At 42.8% G+C, this 19,380-nt stretch overlaps 1 protein-coding gene across 3 annotated transcripts in view; it reads left to right on the forward strand.

Annotated features, from left to right (window-relative positions):
* Positions 1 to 19,380, forward strand: part of SCAP (SREBF chaperone) — an 89,954-nt gene that overhangs the window by 43,093 nt on the left and 27,481 nt on the right. For all 3 annotated transcript variants that reach the window (XM_032648320.1, XM_032648319.1, XM_032648321.1), the window contains exon 2: positions 8,362 to 8,585. In XM_032648320.1, coding sequence (XP_032504211.1) covers positions 8,464 to 8,585 — 122 coding nt within the window. In that variant the 5' untranslated portion in view covers positions 8,362 to 8,463. The remainder of the gene's footprint in view (positions 1 to 8,361; positions 8,586 to 19,380) is intronic.

A 19,380-nucleotide genomic window follows, 5' to 3' on the forward strand; every position in this document is an offset into this window, starting at 1 on the left:
GTGTCCCCTGCATTGGGAGGCAGATTCTTAACCACTGTGCCACCAGGGAAGCCCAAAATAGACTTTAAAATAAAGACTGTTGCAAGAGAGAAGAAAGGACACTACATAGTGATCAAGGGATCAATCCAAGAAGAAGATACGACAATTATAAATATATATGCATCCAACATAGGAGCACCTCAATACATAAGGCAAATGCTAAGAGCTATAAAAGAGGAAATCGACAGTAATACAATAATGGTGGGGACTTTAACACCTCACTTACACCAATGGACAGATCATCCAGACAGAAAATTAATAAGGAAGCACCAGCTTTAAATGACACAGTAGACCAGATAGGTTTAATTGATATTTATAGGACATTTCATCCAAAAACAGCTGATTACACTTTCTTCTCAAGTGCACACGGAACATTCTCCAGGATAGATCACATCTTGGGTCACAAATCAAGCCTTGGTAAATTTAAGAAAATTGAAATCATATTAAGCATCTTTTCCAAACACAATGCTATGAGATTAGAAATCAATTACAGGGAAAAAATGTAAAAAACACAGACACATAGAGGTTAAACAATACATTACTAAATAACCAAGAGATCACTGAAGAAATCAAAGAGGAAATCAGAAAATACCTAGAGACAAATGACAATGAAAACACGACGATCCAAAACCTATGGGATGCAGCAAAAGCAGTTCTAAGAGGAAGTTTATAGCAATACAATCCTACTTCAAGAAACAAAAAAATCTCAAATAAACAATCTAACCTTACACTTAAAGGAACTTGAGAAAGAAGAACAAACAAAACCCAAAGTTAGTAGAAGGAAAGAAATCATAAAGATCAGAGCAGAAATAAATGAAGTAGAAACAAAGAAAACAATAGCGAAGATCAATAAAACTAAAAGCTGGTTGTTTGAGAAGATAAAGTTGATAAACCTTTAGCCAGACTCATCAAGAAAATGAGAGAGAGGACTCAAATCAATAAAATTGGAAGTGAAAAAAGAGAAGTTGCAGTGGACACCTCAGAAATACAAAGCATCCTAAGAGGCTACTACAAGCAACTCTATGCCAATAAAATGGACAACCTGGAAGAAATGAACAAATTCTTAGAAAGATATAGCCTTCCAAGACTGAACCAGGAAGAAATAGAAAATATGAATAGACCAATCACAAGTAATGAAATTGAAACTGTGGTTAAAAGTCTTCCAACAAACAAAAGTCCAGGACCAGATGGCTTCACAGGTGAATTCTATCAGATGTTTAGAGAAGAGCTAACACCCATCCTTCTCAAACTCTTCCAGAAAATTGCAGAGGAAGGAACACTCCCAAACTCATTCTACGAGGCCACCATCACCCTGATATCAAAACCAAACAAAGATACTACAAAAAAAGAAAATTACAGACCAATATCACTGATGAATATAGATGCAAAAATCCTCAACCAAATACTAGCAAACAGAATCCAGCAACACATTAAAAGGATCATACACCATGATCAAGTGGGATTTATCCCAGGGGTGCAGGGATTCTTCAGTATACACAAATTAATGTGGTACACCATATTAAAAAACTGAAGAATAAAAACCATATGATCATCTCAGTAGATGCAGAGAAAGCTTTTGACAAAATTCAACACCCATTTATGATAAAAAACTCTCCAGAAAGTGGGCATAGAGGGAACCTATGTCAAGATAATAAAGGTCATATATGACAAACCCACAGCAAGCATCGTTGTCAGGGGTGAAAAACTGAAAGCATTTCCTCTAAGATCAGGAACAAGACAAGGATGTCCACACTTGCCACTCTTATTCAACATAGTTTTGGAAGTCTTAGCCACAGTAAACAGAGAAAAAAAAGAAATAAAAGGAATCCAAATTGGAAAAGAAAAAGTAAAACTGTCACTGTTTGCAGATGACATGATACTATACATAGATAATCCTAAAGATGCTATTAGAAAACTCTAGAGCTAATCGATGAATTTGGTAAAGGTGCAGGATACAAAATTAATGTGCAAAAATCTCTTGCGTTCCTATAACAATGAAAGATCAGAAAGAGAAATTAAGGAAACAATCTCATTCACCATTGCAACAAAAAGAATAAAACCTAGGAATAAATCTACCTAAGGAGGTAAAAGACCTGTACTCAGGAAACTATAAGTCACTGATGAAAGAAATCAAAGATGACAGATACAGATGGAGAGATATACCATGTTCTTAGATTGGAAGAATCAATATTGTGAAAATGACTGTACTACTCAAAGCAATCTACAGATTCAATGCAATCCCCATCAAATTACCAATGGCATTTTTTACAGAACTAGAACAAAAAATCTTAAAATTTGTATGTAGACATAAAAGATCCAGAACAGCCAAAGCAATCTTGAGGGAAAAAAACAGAGCTGGAGAAATGAGACTCCGTGACTTCAGACTATACTACAAAACTACAGTAATCAACACAATATGGTACTGGCAAAAAAAGAGAAATATAGATCAATGGAACAGGATAGAAAACCCGGAGATAAACCCATGCACCGGTGGTCAACTAATCCATGACAAAGGAGTCAAGGATATACAATGGAGAAAAGACAGTCTCTTCAAAAAGTGGTGCTGGGGAAACTGGACAGCTGCATTTAAAAGAATGAAATTAGAACACTCCCTAACACCATGCACAAAAATAAACTCAAAATGGATTAAAGACCTAAATGAAAGACCAGACACTATAAAACTCTTAGAGGAGAGCATAGGAAGAACACTCTGACATAAACCACAACAAGATCTTTTTTGATCCATCTCCTACAGTAATGGAAATAAAAACAAAAATAAACAAATGGGAACTAATGAAACTTAAAAGCTTTTGCACAGCAAAGGAAGCTACAAACAAGACGAAAAGACAGCCCTCAGAATGGGAGAGAATATTTGCAAGTGAATCAACGGACAAAGGATTAATCTCCAGAATATATAAACAGCTCATGCAGCTCAGTATTAAAAAAACAAACAACCCAATCCAAAAATGGGCAGAAGACCTAAATAGGCATTTCTCCAAAGAAGACATACAGATGGCGAAGAAGCACATGAAAAGCTGCTCAATGTCACTAATTATTAGAGAAATGCAAATCAAAACTATGATGAGATATCACCTCACACCAGTTAGAATGGGCATCATCAGAAAATCTACAAACATCAAATGCTGGAGAGGGTGTGGAGAAAAGGGAACCCTTTTGCACTGTTGGTGGGAATGTAAATTGATACAGCCACTATGGAGAACAGTATGGAGGTTCCTTAAAAGACTAAAAATAGAATTACCATATGACCCAGCAATCCCACTACTGGGTATATGCGCAGAGAAAACCATAATTCAAAAAGACACATGCACTCCAGTGTTCATTGCAGCATTGTTTACAATAGCCAGGACATGGAAGCAACCTAAATGCCCATTGACAGACGAATGGATAAAGAAGATGTGGTACATATATACAATGGAATATTACCCAGCCATAAAAAAGAACGAAATTGGGTCATTTGTAGAGACGTGGAAGTAAGAAAGAGAAAAACAAATATCGCATATTAATGCATGTATGTGGAATCTAGAAAAAAACAGATGAACCGTTTTGCAAGGCAGAAATAGAGACACAGATGTAGAGACAAACATAGGGACACCAAGGGGGGAAAGCAGGGGGTGGTGGTCGTGGTGGTGGGATGAATTGGGAGATTGGGATTGACGTATATACACTAATATGTATAAAACAGGTAACTAATAACCTGCTGTATAAAAAAAAATTAATTAAAAAAATAAGGAAGAGCTCAAATCAGTAACTTTAAGAAACTAGAGCAAGACGAAAAAGAAGAGCAAAATAAGCCCAAAGCAAACAGAAGGAAGAAAATAATAAAGGCTAGAGTGGGAACAAATGAATAGAGACTAAAATAATAGAGTAAATAAAAGCAAGAGTTTGCTCTTTTAAAAGATCAACAACTGAGAAAAAAGAGACTCAAACAGCTAGAATCATTAATGAAAGTGGGACGTTAACACCAAGCTTTCAGAAATAAAAATGATTTATAATACTTTGAACAGCAAATATTATGCCAATAAATTAGATAGCCTAGGTGAAAATGGGCAAATTCCTAGAAACTAACAAAATTTACTCAAGAAGAAATAGAAAATCTGAATAAATGTAACAAGTAAAGAGGTTAATAGTTTATAAACTTCCCACACAGAAAAAAACCCAAGGACTTCCCTGCTGGCGCAGTGGTTAAGAATCCACCTGCCAATGCAGGGGACATGGGTTCGAGCCCTGGTCTGGGAAGATCCCACATGCTGCGGAGGAACTAAGCCCGTGTGCCACAACTACTGAGCCTGTGCTCTAGAGCCTGCAAGCCACAACTACAGAGCTCGCCTGCCACAGCTGCTGAAGCCCGCACGTCTAGAGCCCGTGCTCTGTAACAAGAGAAGCCACCACAGTGAAAAGCATGCACACCACAACGAAGAGTAGCTCCCCGCTCTCTGCAACTAGAGAAAGCCGGCACGTAGCAACGAAGACCCAATGCAGCCAGAAATAAATAAATAAAATAAATTAATTAAACAAAAAAATCCCAAGATCAGATGGCTTCACTAGTAAATTCTACCAGATGTTTAAAGATTTATCATAAACTGTTCTATAAAAGTACAAAGGAGCACTTTCCAAGTTATTCTACAAGGCCAGCATTACCCTAATACCAAAGCCAGACAAAGACATAAAAAAGGTACACACCAATATCCCTTATGAATATAGACACAGAAGTTCCCAATATTATTAAACGGAGTCTAGCAACATTTAAAGGGATTATACCCAGGAATGCAAAGTTGGTTCAATATGAGAAAAAAATCAATCAGTGTAATACACCTTATTAGTAGGATAAATTAAAAACCACATGATCAGGCTTCCCTGGTGGCACAGTGGTTGAGAGTCTGCCTACCGATGCAGGGGACATGGGTTCGTGCCCTGCTCCGGGAAGATCCCACATGCCGCAGAGTGGCTGGGCCTGTGAGCCATGGCCGCTGAGCCTGCGCGTCCGGAGCCTGTGCTCTGCAACGGGAGAGGCCCCAACAGTGAGAGGCCCGCGTACCAAAACAAAACAAAACAAAACAAAACAAAACAAACCACATGATCATCTCAAAAGACACAAAGTGTAATACACTTTCATGATTAAAAAAAAAAAAAAAAACAACAAACTAGGAATAGATGGGGACTCCCTCAACTTGATAAAGGGCTTATATGAAAAACTCCCATGTAATACCATACTTAAGGTGAAAGACTGAATGCTCCTTTCCTAAGATCAGGAATAAAATGCATTCTCACCACTGCAATTCAACATTGTATCAGAAGTTCTAGCCACAACAATTTTACAAGAAAAACAAAAGGCATCCAGATTGGAAAAGAAGTTAAACTATCTCTATTTGCAAATTACATGATCTCATATATATAATGTCTTAAGGAGTACACACACAGACACATGCACACATGCACAGGTTCAGTGTCACTAGCCATTAGGGAAATGCAAATTAAGATCCAATAAGATACTAATACACTCTTAGTAGTACAGGTAAAATAAAGAGTAGTGACAATATCAAATGCTGGTGAGGATGCTAAGAAACGAAGTCTCATGCTGCTGGTGAAAATGTAAAATGGTATGGGCACTCTGGAAAATATTTTGGCAGTTTCTAGGATAAATTTTGCTTTGGAAAAGCTTTGCGTTAAAATGAATACAGTGAAGTAAAGATGAATAATTCCCCTCTTGCTTGGTTCAGGTAGGTGGGCTGTGTAATGAACTGGAATTTGGATTTCTTTTTTTTTTTTTATTTTGTTTTCCTGGTGCTGTGAAAATTAGCAATTAGTATAACTAATAGGGATTAATGGAAACTGAAAACGACTAAGGTCATGTCAGAAAGATTTGTATTTGCTGCAGAATTGAAGTGAGATGGTTTTTTTTCTCATATTAGTAGTTCCATGTATAAGAGAACCCACCCACGACCCTGCCCCCTGCTTCTTGTGTTACCGATTTGTGTGCTGAAGAAGCCTGAGAAGGAGATTAAGATTAGTAGGATCACAATTTCCTGGAGGGCTTGGTTTTGGGATACTTAAGGGAAGAGATGTGGGGCTTGGCAGAGGACTGAGGTTGGAAAAGCTACAACTTGTTCATGGCCATCAGTCTTCAGGGATCCTCTTGACAGCGTCTTTCCACAGGCATATATCTCATTAGTGTTTGTTTTCCCCCTTGAAGTAGAACGGAGGGTTGGGGACACAGGAGCAGACACGCTGCTTCCCTGGAGTCCTTGTTTATGCTGGGTGGTGAGCACTGTTGCTGGTGCCCTGCTGCAGGTCTACTGCTTGAGACCTTTTTGAGCTGTTATGTTCCAGATGAGTCTTGTGAATGGTTGAGCTGTTGTCAGCACCTCTGCTCCTTGGGTCAGCCGCTGTCACCTGCCAATTCCTCTATCTGTTGCCTTCTGAATTGACCCACAGCGGGTTCTTTGTACTATTTCCTTAGAGGGTTCTTGGACTGGAAAATTGCATGTGCGCCTGAGACTTGTGCTTCCAGGAAGGTGGATGGAGTGGTAGCCATTCCTTCTCGTGAATTGGCTGTGGTGTGACTCCTTTTGCTTCTCCCTTCTGGTCTCACACTTCTGAGGAATCATCTTCTTGGCCTGGGTTTTCATCCATGAGCTGAATCAAGCCAAGATACATGTCTGGGCAGGTTCCCTGTAGCACAGACGAAAGAAAACAGCAACATGGAACAGGAGAAGTGGATTTAAACTTGAATTTCATCAGCGAGCTCAGTAAGGAAAGGAATTCTAGATTCCTGGGCCCTTCTGCTAGAGTTTTCTATTCTGATTTTTTTTTTTTGCGGTACGCGGGCCTCTCACTGCTGTGGCCTCTCCCACTGCAGAGCACAGGCTCCGGACGCGCAGGCCCAGCCGCCATGGCTCACGGGCCCAGCCGCTCCGCGGCATGTGGGATCTTCCCGGACCAGGGCACGAACCCACGTCCCCTGCATCAGCAGGCGGACTCCCAACCACTGCGCCACCAGGGAGCCCTATTCTGATTTTATTGGTTTAAGTTTCTTTACTTGGAAGCAACAGAAATTAACTGGCTTACACAAGCAAAAAGAGTATTTATTGGAAGGATATGGGGTGGCTCACAGACTGGAAAGAAGAGCTGATGAGCTCGTCTTCAGAAAGGGCTGGAGCCAGAGCAGCCCGTGATCTGGGGAGCAGGAACCTCTTGGGGAAGAATAAACACCACCGAATCCAGTTTTTTGTTTGTTTGTTTTGCGGTATGCGGGCCTCTTGCTGCTGTGGCCTCTCCCGTTGCAGAGCACAGGCTCCGGACGCGCAGGCTCAGCGGCCATGGCTCACGGGACCAGCCGCTCCGCGGCACGTTGGGCCTTCCCGGACCGGGGCACGAACCCGCGTCCCCTGCATTGGCAGACGGACTCTCAACCACTGCGCCACCAGGGAAGCCCTCGAATCCAGTTTTGATTCTTTCTGCTCAGAAGTCAAAGGCCAGGGAGAGAGGCCTAACCAGCCTGGCGGGGAGGGGCACCTTAACTGGCCGTTATGTCCAGGCCAAATCCTGTGGAGAAAGGTGGTTCTCAGAGCCACACTGGACTGCTGTTACTCCAAGGAGGAGACAGCTGCTGGGCAGGCAGAAATAGGAGGGGCCCTTTGCCCTCACCCTCCCAGGAACAACTGGGGGACCAGGAGCAGAGACATCTACCCAATACCACTGTCACAGTGAATTTTGTTTTATGTCAGGGGCCTAGGCTTTTTGGTGTTTTTGTGTTGAGGGCTGACCCCACTGGACTTTATTTATCAGTGAATCACTGTTTGTGTAAGAATGTTTTTTGAGGGATCAGACCTTGTATAAAGGTTTCCCAAGGATTTCTCTCGGTCTGGCCTGTGCACAGAGAATGGGGGTGGGAGGGTTTCCAGAATGTCCATTTGGCCAAGAGCAACTGAAGGTGCTGTCTGTTACACAGGAGTACTTTGCTGTGCCACGTGTGAGAAAAATGCCCTCTCTAGGGAGTGGCCTTTTAGAAGTGCCTAATATGGAAGAGGATTGAGAGTTTATTACCAGAGCTAGAGAGGCAGTTTTTTTTGTTTCTTTGGTTAGACTTACTTAGACACTACCCACAGTCACTAGGAGCCGACCAAGACTCTGTGTGTGTGTGTGTGTGTGTGTGTGTGTGTGTGTGTGTTTTGGGATTGATGTCTCCAGATCTTGCATGTAGGCCTCCTGATTCCCTGTCCACGTCCCTGCCACCTCCCCCAGCAGCCCTAGTGTTGAGAGCCAAGTACTCTTTGTTAATTGGCTTTTCTCCCTTCTTGCCAGGTGCCTGCCTGCAGATGGTGTCCATTGTCAGTGCTGCCCAACGTGTGCCAGGCTGATCCATGGTCACTTTCCGGGATGGCAGCAAGGTGACTTCAGCTGAGGATGACCCTGACTGAAAGGCTGCGTGAGAAGATATCTCAGGCCTTCTACAACCATGGGCTGTTCTGTGCGTCCTACCCCATCCCCATCATTCTCTTCACGGGGCTCTGCATCTTAGCCTGCTGGTATGTTTCCAAGTTGCCCTGGATATGGTGGGCCAGTGCCTTGGCACAATAGATTTCCTAACCCTGACTGTTCAGTAGCCCTTGGACTGTGTGCTTTTTACACAGTGGAACTTGAGGCTCATTGGATCTGTTGAGTGGAAAGCTCTAGTCCTGGGGTGTTTAGCCACGACAGTAAAACAGTCCAGGCTGGCCCTGACTTGGTGACTCACCAGATTTGTTCACATTGCTGGTAATCTGTCTCAAAATAATGTTTAGATGTTTCTAAGAAACTGCAAGATAATTGAAAGCATGGTATTTTAATTTTCCTTCTCAATAGTGGCAGCTTCCTTTTGGGACCTGGTTAAGAGCAGGAGCCTTGGAATGTTGCAAGGCAAAGTCCTTTTAAACAATTCCTTGGACACTGTCTTGTAGGCTAACCCCAGAGACTTGGTTTTCTACTCTCTAGTCATTTTCTTGTGTTCATGTGGACCCTCCTTCTGACCTCTGGTTGATACTTGGGGCCTGTTCTCACCAAGGACTGTTGTGACTGTCCTTCTGTCATAGGGCCCCATAGAGCCCTGAAGAGTGTGGCTGATGAGGACATTGTGAAAGGAGAGGCTTGATGTAAGATGATATCCAATGGTCCCCTTGGTTCTCAAACACTGACAGTCATGAAAAGAGCCTACCTGATTATCTTTGTCTCTGGAAAGAATTATGGTTTCCAGATTCATTATACATCTAACGTTTATAGATGTTTTCAGTGCTGTGCTGGAAGAAGGATGGTTCAGGACTGAACTCGATATTCAGTTGTTAATGATCCCAAGTTCTTCCCTAATTAGGACAAGGAAAGATGAGCATATTCATTGAGAATTTCCTGCTGGGTGCTGTGTTGGTGCTTCAGGTGTATAATTAAATGTCTCATTAACCCTCATAAAAACCTTGGGAAGTGATCCAGTTATATTTCCATTTAACCAGTGGGGGATGGAGGATTAGAGGCTTGCCTGGTCTACACAACTAATAAGTAGGGAAACGGGGGTTCAAATCCAGCTTTAAAGGGATTCTGGTGCCTGCACCTGTGGCACTCTCTTCCCCCTGACTCTTCTCACTCTGGCTCAGTGTATTTGTACTGATGTTTAAACTTTGTTAATTTGTGTTGTACAAGATAAGACACTTGTGGCTATGCCCTGTAACTGATGAATTAGGAGTGTTCTGAGAACCCAGCTCTTGGATTTGCTTGTTTTTTTTCCCTGTAGGTTAATTGACCCATCTGTCTCTTTCAAAATCATACTTTTCTAGGCCTGGCCTATATGCTAGGGCAGTGGTTCTTAAACCTGAGCTAGCATCAGAGTTACCTGGAGGGCATGTAAAACAAGATTGCTGGGCCCTACCCCAGTTTCTCATTCATCAGATCTGGAGAAACCCAAGAATGTGCATCTTTAAACAAGCTCCCAGGCCTGGGGACTACATGCTGAGAACCACTAGGCTGTGTGTCCTTCTTAAAAATTTCTCTGAAGTTCTACCATGTCTCAGCTGAAAGTATTTTCTCTTTTATTCTAACTTCTAGAGCAGCAGTTTGTGGTGACACTTACGGTTATTATTATGCATATTGCCTTCTGTTAGAGGTGGGTGGGGTCCTGCTCCCCCTTCATAAATTCTCAGTTGATACCATCTTTATATGTGTATGTGTATGGTAAGTAAATACATAATGGATGAATAGATTGAATTAAACTTGTGTTCTCTGTGGCCAGGGGTTCCCAACCCCTGGGCCACGGACCAGTACGGCCTGTTAGGAGCCGGGCCGCACAGCAGGAGGTGAGCGGCGGGTGAGCGGGCAAAGCTTCCTCTACGCTTGCCGTCGCTCGCATTACCGCCTGAACCACCCCCACCTACCCCCACACCGGTCCATGGAAAAATTGTCTTCATTAAACTGGTCCCTGGTGCCAAAATGGTTGGGGACCTCTGCTCTATGGGCAGTGTAAGTTGAGGAGGTGGTTGTGATTCCCCTTCCACGAAGACGGCTGTAGCTACCGGAAGAGGGAAGGATGTTTCTTCTTTGGCATTCATCTTCTGAGGATTGGATTTGGCCAGCTGGGACCAGGCAGCTTCCTGGACAGGGAAAGTAGGCTATGTGTAGCAGCTGCAGTTGTAGCTGGGTGCAATTGGCCTTTATCTTTGAATGAATAATTTGATATCACACAAGTGTTTCAAAACAGATTGTCCTTGCATTTATGACTTGGGGGCCTCTGGTATGAAAACTTTATGAGGTGGCTAAGGTCTCAAGCGTGGAAGACTCCTTATTGACTCTGGGTGAATTAGGATGGGATGGAGGATGGGGGAAGAGGCAAATGTGATAATAACAATATTTAACAACCAGTACAGCCCAAATGCAGCCAAGCTGGGCAGACACCTGTCTTATATCCCACAGGTGTCTTGGCTGAACATCAGTCCTGAGAAGGGAGTGGGTGAGCCTCAGGGTAGGATTGGGCTGATAGGAGGGAAAGGAAAACTAATCTTCACTGAGCCCTGGCTTTGTGGTCAGGTGCTTCCACACACAGTATTTCGTTTGGTCGCCTAATATCCTTGGAGGAGGTGGTTATTCCATAGTTCTTTTGCTGATGATGAAACTAATGTGGAGAGATAGTAAGTGGTATGTGCTGCAACTGGCCGGTCTGTGTGGCATATCCAAATCTGTACTTTCTCCACTTCGCTGTGGTGACATGAACTTTATGAAGAACACTGTTTGGTGCTGATGCCTTTCATTGCAGGGAGTCTGCTCCTTGAACGAGAAGCCTCAGAAAGAGAATCTCATTTGCACTGGGCCAGGGACAGGGCCTGGCAGGATCTGCCTAGACAGGGGATAGAGAAGCTTTTTGAGGCAGTGGCCCTACATAACAGAAGTTGAGGAGAGAGCATAAAATTGGGTTTTACAGCCACCTCAATAAAGATTGCTATAATATATGCCAAGAACTGTGCCAGACCAGTGACGCAGAACACAGTCCCTCCCAGTGTCTCGGCCTGAGAGAGATAACTTCAGTGCCATTGGGTATTGTGCATAGCAGATTTGACCTAACCCTGGTGCAAAGGGAGACAGCGTTACGGAGGCTTCCAGGGAGGAGAACACCTGAGCTGAGCCCTACAGGAAGAATAGGTGGCATCTTCCTTGCCTCCTTTCCTGTTTATGGTTGTGTTCATTCAGCTCGCCGCTCTCCCAACAAAAGCACAGGGAGGCTGCTACCCTGGCGTGCCCCTCTGAACCTGCTGCCTCTTTTGGTCCCACTATGGGCACTATGGTTTCCTCTTATCTTTACAGTCACCCTGTACACATATTCTTAATGCTGTGTACTTATTTTTTCTAACCAGCATCTTTGTTATGTGATTGTAAAGGAATTTTAAAAATCTGATTGGCTTAGGAGAAAATTTCTAAGGCTAGATGAAGTCCCTCAGCCTCCAAAGATGATAAAGGTTGTATCCGAAAATCCAGAGATTCTGCACCTTTATGGACAGGAGAACAGATATTGTGGACCCAGGGCACAAGCCTCGCTATCCTCTTCTGTATGGGAAGCTTTTCTATCCAGAGCATCTCCCCTTCTGCCAGAGCTTCAGGTTGCCTGTAGAAAATAAAGTGTGGTTAATAGATAGGTTATTTTTTTTCATATTCTGTAATTTTTTTTTAAATTGAAGGATAGTTGATTTACAATGTTGTGTTAGTTTCTGGTGTACAGCAGAGTGATTCAGTTATACATACATACACACAAATTCTTTTTCATATTCTTTTCCATTATGGTTTATTACAGGATATTGAATATAGTTCCCTGTGCTATACAGTGTAGGACCTTGTTTTGTCTATTTTATATATAGTAGTTTGCATTTTCTAATCCCAAAGTCCTTATTTATCCCTCCCCGACCCCCTTTCCCCTTTTGTAACCATAAGTTTGTCTTCTATGTCTGAGTCTGTCTCTGTTTCATAAATAAGGTCACATTTGTGTCATATTTTAGATTCCACATATAAGTGATATCATAAATATTTGTCTTTCTCTTGCTGACTTCACTTTGTATGATCATCTCTAGGTCCATCCATGTTGCTGCAAATGGCATTATTTAATTCTTTTTTTATGAGTAGTATTCCATTGTATATATTTACCACATCTTCTTTATCCATTCATCTGTCAAGACATTTAGGTTGTTTCCATGTCTTGGCTATTGTAAATAGTGCTGCTGTGAACATAGGGGTGGATGTATCTTTTTGAATTTTGGTTTTCTCTGGTTATATGCCCAGGAGTGGGATTGCTGGGTCGCATGGCAACTCTATTTTTGTTTTTTTAAGGAACCTCCGTACTGTTTTCTGTAGAGGCTATACCATTTACATTCCCACCAAGAGTGTAGGAGGGTTCCCTTCTCTCCATACCCTCTCTGGCATTTATTGTTGGTGGATTTTTTGATGATGGCTATTCTGACTGGTGTGAGATGGTACTTCACTGTAGTTTTGATTTGCATTTCTCTAATGATTAGTGATGTTGAGCAGCTTTTCGTGTGCTTCTTGACCATCTGTATGTCTTCTTTGGAGAAATGAATAGACAGCTTTTAGTAGTTTTATTAGATACTCAGATTCCATTTAACTGCTTACCTTTATTGTACCTGGGATGAGAGAGTTGTTCAGCTTGAACCGAAAGGACTGCTGCTCTTGCTACCTCTGTCTGGATCTAGCAGCTGCCTGGGCTGTGGACCTATTCATCCCACTGGATCACCCTGGGAGCCATAAATGCTCTTTCCTCTGGGAAAATCTGATGAAACTTGCAGCAAGTAGGCACTGTGGCAAGAGGTATCTGTTTACATTCCCTAGAGGTTAGGCCACCAGGACCAGAGGTGTGGCTCAGCAGCAGTCCAGCAAGGCGGAGGGTGCTGTTTCTTGGGACCTGTCCTGGGAAGTGGTAGGTATGTCGTGGAATGAAGGAAGAGTGTCTGGGTGCCAGGCCAGCTTAATTGCCCTATGTGTGGGTCAGAGGTTAATGTGAGGGGTCATTAGGTCACCTGTGATTCCATAACCTGCTGGTCATGGTTAGAGAGGGTGGATTTTAACTTGGAGAGCAAGTTGGAATCATGATGAGACCATTCCAGACCTCCTGAAAGAGGATAATCCTACAGCCTGTGTGGGTATCTGAGAGCAGACTTGACCCCTTCCTCCTTCGTTTTCTCTGGAGGAAAGCAACACCTTCAGGCTGAGGCTGGACATCTCAGTTTTGGTGACCTCCGCTCTCAACCTCTCTCCCTTGTCTGCCTACAGCTCAGGTTTCCCCACGATCATCGTGACCCCTTTGTGGGTGGGCACACAGGAGACTATAGAACAGGCTCCCTCTTTTTGTACCTATGTGGCCACTCTCTGGACACATTTATATTCCTTTCATGAACAAGAAAGAAATCTGAGTAACTGAAGCCCTGTCTGCACCTGTGCTTTGGAGAGCTGGGCTGGATAGCTGAGAACCAAGTCCCAGGGAACCACTGACCTCTGCCCCAAAGCCTAGACTCGGGAGCCCAGGAGCCCAGCTCCAGCAGCTGCTTCTGGGTCCTGTTCAGCATTCCAAAGCCAGAGCCTCCCTCCAAGCAGAAGTTACCCCTGACCTCACACACGAGCTCTGGAAAAGCTCTGAAAGGCTTGTAGGAGATCAAATACTGCTTTATCACCCCAAATTTCCTCCAACCCCAAATTTCCTCCAACAGAAGAGAGATCAAGAGATCTCAGAAATTTCCCTTTATGGTCTTTTACTACCCCACCCCTAGTCCTGTATTGTTCTCCCCTGAGAAGGGAAGAGAGAAAACATGTCCCACTCCTGATGTCTCCAGAGAGGTGTCCTGTGCCACATCTCTTGAGTGTCATTTTTCTGGTTGCTCTTCCTGTATGTCTTCAGTGTCTCCTGAGCTCCCATCACAGATGACTGGGAGTGAGAATGGGAGGAGATGTAGAGCCAACATCATCATTTGTGGGACCCAGTGCAACATGAAAATGCAGAGCTGCTGCTTCAGAAAGCAGGGGAAAAATACTGTTAAAGGTACTAAAATATGCTCGGATGGGAGTGGATGAAAGGCTTCCTCCTGCCAAAATGCCCATCATATTGCTGTGGTGCAGCCAGCCTGGGATAGGCGATGGCCAGTGCCTCACCCTGCTCCAGGACACAGCAGGGTATGCACTTCTGAACAGCCCTCCATGTTTTGGTCAGGCGCCTGCAGGGGGCAGCAGCAAATGGATACCTGGACAGGGAGGGGAAGGCCAGATCCTAGGATGCAAGGTAGCAGGGGAGCTGGTGGTCAAGCACCTGTCCCAGGGAGGAGGGACCACCTGTGAACCTACACTCCAAATCCTCAGCACATGCTCCATTGTGATGGACTTCATTTACAAAACACAAGTTGAAACATAGTTTATTAAGAATTTCCACATATGGTGAGAATGTAAATTGATACAGCTACTATGGAAAACAGTATGGAGTTTCCTTAAAAAACTAAAAATAGAACTACCATATGACCCAGCAATCCCACTACTGGGCATATACCCAGAGAAAACCATAATTCAGAAAGACACATGCACCCCCAATGTTCATAGCAGCACTATTTACAATAGCCAGGTCATGGAAGCAACCTAAATATCCATCAAAAGAGGAATGGATAAAGAAGATGTGGTACATATATACAATGGAATATTACTCAGCCATAAAAAGGAACAAAATTGGGTCATTTGTAGAGACATGGATGGACCTAGAGAGTGTCATACAGAGTGAAGTAAGTCAGAAAAAGAAAAACAAATATCGTATATTAACACATATATGTAGAATCTAGAAAAATGGTATAGATGATCTTACTTGCAAAGCAGAAATAGAGATACAGATGTAGAGAACAAATGTATGGATACCAAGAGGGAAAGGGATGGGGTGGAAGGAATTGGGAGATTGGGATTGACACATATACACTGTTGATACTATGTATAAAATAGATAACTAATGAGAACCTACTGTATAGCACAGGGAACTCTACTTAATGCACTGTGGTGACCTAAATGGGAAGGAAATCCAAAACAGAGGGGATATATGCATACATATAGCTGATTTCACTTTGTAGTACAGTAGAAACTAACACAACATTGTAAAGCAGTTATACTCCAATAAAAACTTTAAAAAAAAGAAACCTTGCATTTTGCATTTTTGTAGAATCTTCCTTGGTGTTTTTCTTGTACTTTTATTAAAAGGAATTTATGATTGTTTAAATTTTTAAACGAAACGGAAATGTAATACAAGGGTATAGTGTGATGTTAAGAGGGTGGACTCTGGGGCCAGACTGCCTGTGTTCACATACTGGTTCTGTCACTTTCTTGGGGGCTAGAGGGGATATAGCTTCTGCATGCCTTGTTGGGTTGTGGTGAGGCTTTTTTTTTTTTTTTTTTTTTTTTAATTAATTAATTTATTTATTTTGGCTGCACCGGGTCTTAGTTGCAGCACATGGGATCGTCATTGTGGCATGCGGGCTTCTTAGATGCAGCATGTTGACTTCTTAGTTGTGGCATGCACGTGGGATCTAGTTCCCCAACCAAGGAACAAACCCAGGCCCCCTGCATTGGGAGCGCAGAGTCTTACCCACTGGACAACCAGGGAAGTCCCTGTGGTGAGGCTTAAATGAGAAAAAAGATGGAAGGCACCTGACACACAGTAGGTACTCAGTGAGAGTTAGAAACCATCATCATTGTTACAGAGACAGAAACGTACAGGTTCACCATCAGTGATAAGAACCGTGTTGGGGTGAGTACGGGGCATTTTGGCAGCAAATAGGAGGAGGGGCCTTAACTCAGACTTTGGGGAAAGGGGAAAGACTTCCTAGGCAAATCATACTGTAGTTGAGGCCTTGAAGCTGAGTTATCTAGGAGAAGAATGAGCAAGAGTGTTCCAGCAAGTACAGACCTCAGAAGCAAGAGGGGAGTTGTGTGGCTCCAGGGCAAGATTGGAGAATGACTGTGAGCCACTTTAAGAATTTCAAGGCCTGTGGACATTTCCTAAGAGACTTTATCCTAAGAAAGTGGATGCTCTGGAGTGTGCTGCCCTTCTTTCTCTCCCTGCTGGAATGTTTAGACTCTTGGAATTCACAGATGTTTTACATATTTCAAATCTTGAGAAACAGGCTGCCTTTAGTCGGTGTGTTTTGAGCAGCTACTGTACGGAAAGTGAATGTAGATAAATAAAATGTACTGCCTGCCTTCATCTTGTAGTAGAGCTAGAGCTTCAGCAGTTTTAGCTCTGGGCCCCAGGACTCCTCTCTGCACCCAGAGCTCAGGGGTCAGCCCAGGCATTGTGCAGAGCTTTCCCCAGCAAAACCTTAGCTAAGTCCAGAGACAGCCCTTGACACCTACCTCCAAACAGTTGAACCTTAGCTTTTGGAAGAAGCAAAAGAGAAGCAACTCTTTACATAAAAGGGATTCTCGATGGATTAATAGCTGATTTCTTCTCAAAAACCATGGAGGCCAGAAGGTAGTGGGATCACATATTTAAAGTCCTGAAAGGAAAAAAAAATCAAGAGTTCTAAATTCTATAAAACTATACTTCAGGGACTTCCCTGGCGATCCAGTGGTTAAGACTGTGCTTCCAACACAGGGGGCACAGGTTTTTGTTTTGTTTTTTAAAATATTTTTTTATTTTATTTATTTATTTTTGACTGTGTTGGGTCTTCGTTGCTGCGTGTGGGCTTTCTCTAGTTGCAGCGAGCAGGGGCCATTCTTCATTGCGGTGCATGGGCTTCTCATTGCAGTGGCTTCTCTTGTTGCGGAGCACGGGCTCTAGGCGTGCGGGCTTCAGTAGTTGTGGCGCGTGGGCTCATTAGTTGTGGCTCGTGAGCTCTAGAGCACAGGCTCGGTAGTTGTGGCGCATGGGCTTAGTTGCTCTGCAGCATGTGGGATCTTCCCGGACCAGGGCTCAAACCCATGTCCCCTGCGTTGGCAGGCAGGTTCTTAACCACTGTGCCACCAGGGAAGCCCGGGGGCACAGGTTTGATCTCTGGTCAGGGAACTAAGATACTGTATGTGGCAGGGTGTGGGGGAAAAAAAAAAATTAAAGTGACTGCTTTCAAATTGAAAAAAAAAAAAAAAAAACTACAGTAATGAAGGAGAAGTTAAGACATTTCCAGATAAACAAAAGCTGAGGGAAATTGTTACCAGTGTACCTACCCTGCAATTTGAAGCCATAAGAAAAAGTAAACACTAGTAATCAGTATTGTTGGTTTGGTTTGTAATTTCTTTGTCTTCTGTGATTTAAAGGGCAAGTGTATTAAACAGTAATTTAAAATCTACATTAAAGAGATTAAATATAAAGTGTAATCTGTGACAACAATATAAAAGGGGAGCGACAAGGATGTATAGACAGAGTGTGTGTATCCTGTTGAAGCTAAGCTGCTCACACTGCATGATTTCAGTTGTCTTATTTTCATGATTGCCACTCCTTTCTTCTCTGCTCAGATTTGCTGTTGAACCGCTCTATTCAACCTAGCTTGTTATAAGTTGTTAATAATAGAATTCCCAAGGTGGCCACTAAGAAAATAACTTTTTTTTTTTTTTTTTTTTTTGGTGGTACCCAGGCCTCTCACTGTTGTGGCCTCTCCCATTGTGGAGCACAGGCTCCGGACGTGCAGGCTCAGCAGCCATGGCTCACGGGCCTAGCCGCTCCACGGCATGTGGGATCTTTCCGGACCGGGGCACGAATCCACATCCCCTCCATCGGCAGGCGGACTCTCAACCACTGTGCCACCAGGGAAGCCCAGAAAATAACTTTAAATATGTAGAACAGGAAAGTAGAAGGGAATCAAAGTGGCACACTACAAAAAATCAATACCCCCCCTTAAAAAAAGGGCAGCAATGGAGGAACTGAGGAACAAAAATCATGTAAGACAAACAAAACAAATAGCTAAATGGCATAAATAAATCCTTCCTTGTCAGTAATCACATTAAATGTAAGTGGATCAAACTCTCCTATTAAAAGAATGGCCAATTTGATTTTACAAAGACTTTATTTGCATGCTGTCTACAAGACACTTTAGATACACACTACGCTTTTTTTTTTTTTTACTTTTTTTTTTGGCTGCACCCTGCAGCATGTGGAGTCTCAGTCCCTTGACCAGGGATTGAACCCATACCCCCTACACTGGAAGCACGGAGTCTTAACCATCTGGACCACCAGGGAGGTCCTTAGATATACACTACAATTTAGATATAAGAACACAAAGAGGTTGAAAGTAAAAGGATGGAAAATGATATTCCATGCTAAACAGTACCCAAAAGAGAGCTGAAGTGGATATATTATTATCAGACAACATTAAAAAATTTATTAGAGACAAAGAAGGACATTATATATTGATAAATGCTTCAATACAATAAGAGGATATAACCATTATAAACATATAACACCTAACAACATATCCCTAAAATATATGAAGCAAAAATTGACAGAATTGAAAGGAGAAATACACAGTTCTCCAATAATAGTTGAAGTCTTCAATACTCCACTTTCAATGATGGCTACAAGCAGACAAGATCAATAAGGAAATGGAGGACTTGAGCAACACTGAAACCAGCTAGACCAATACACATTCTTCTCAAGTGAACATAAACATTCTCCAGGATAGACCATATGTTAGGCCACAAACAAGTCTCAGTAAATTTAAAAAGATCTAAATCATACAGAGGATTTTTTCCAATAACAGCAGAATGAAACTAAAAATCAATAATAGAAGGAAGGCTTCCCCGGCAGTGCAGTGGTTAAGAATCCACCAGCCAATGCAGGGGACACGGATTCGA

This window comes from Phocoena sinus, chromosome 11 (genome assembly GCF_008692025.1).
Source record: "Phocoena sinus isolate mPhoSin1 chromosome 11, mPhoSin1.pri, whole genome shotgun sequence".
Lineage (NCBI taxonomy): Eukaryota > Metazoa > Chordata > Mammalia > Artiodactyla > Phocoenidae > Phocoena > Phocoena sinus.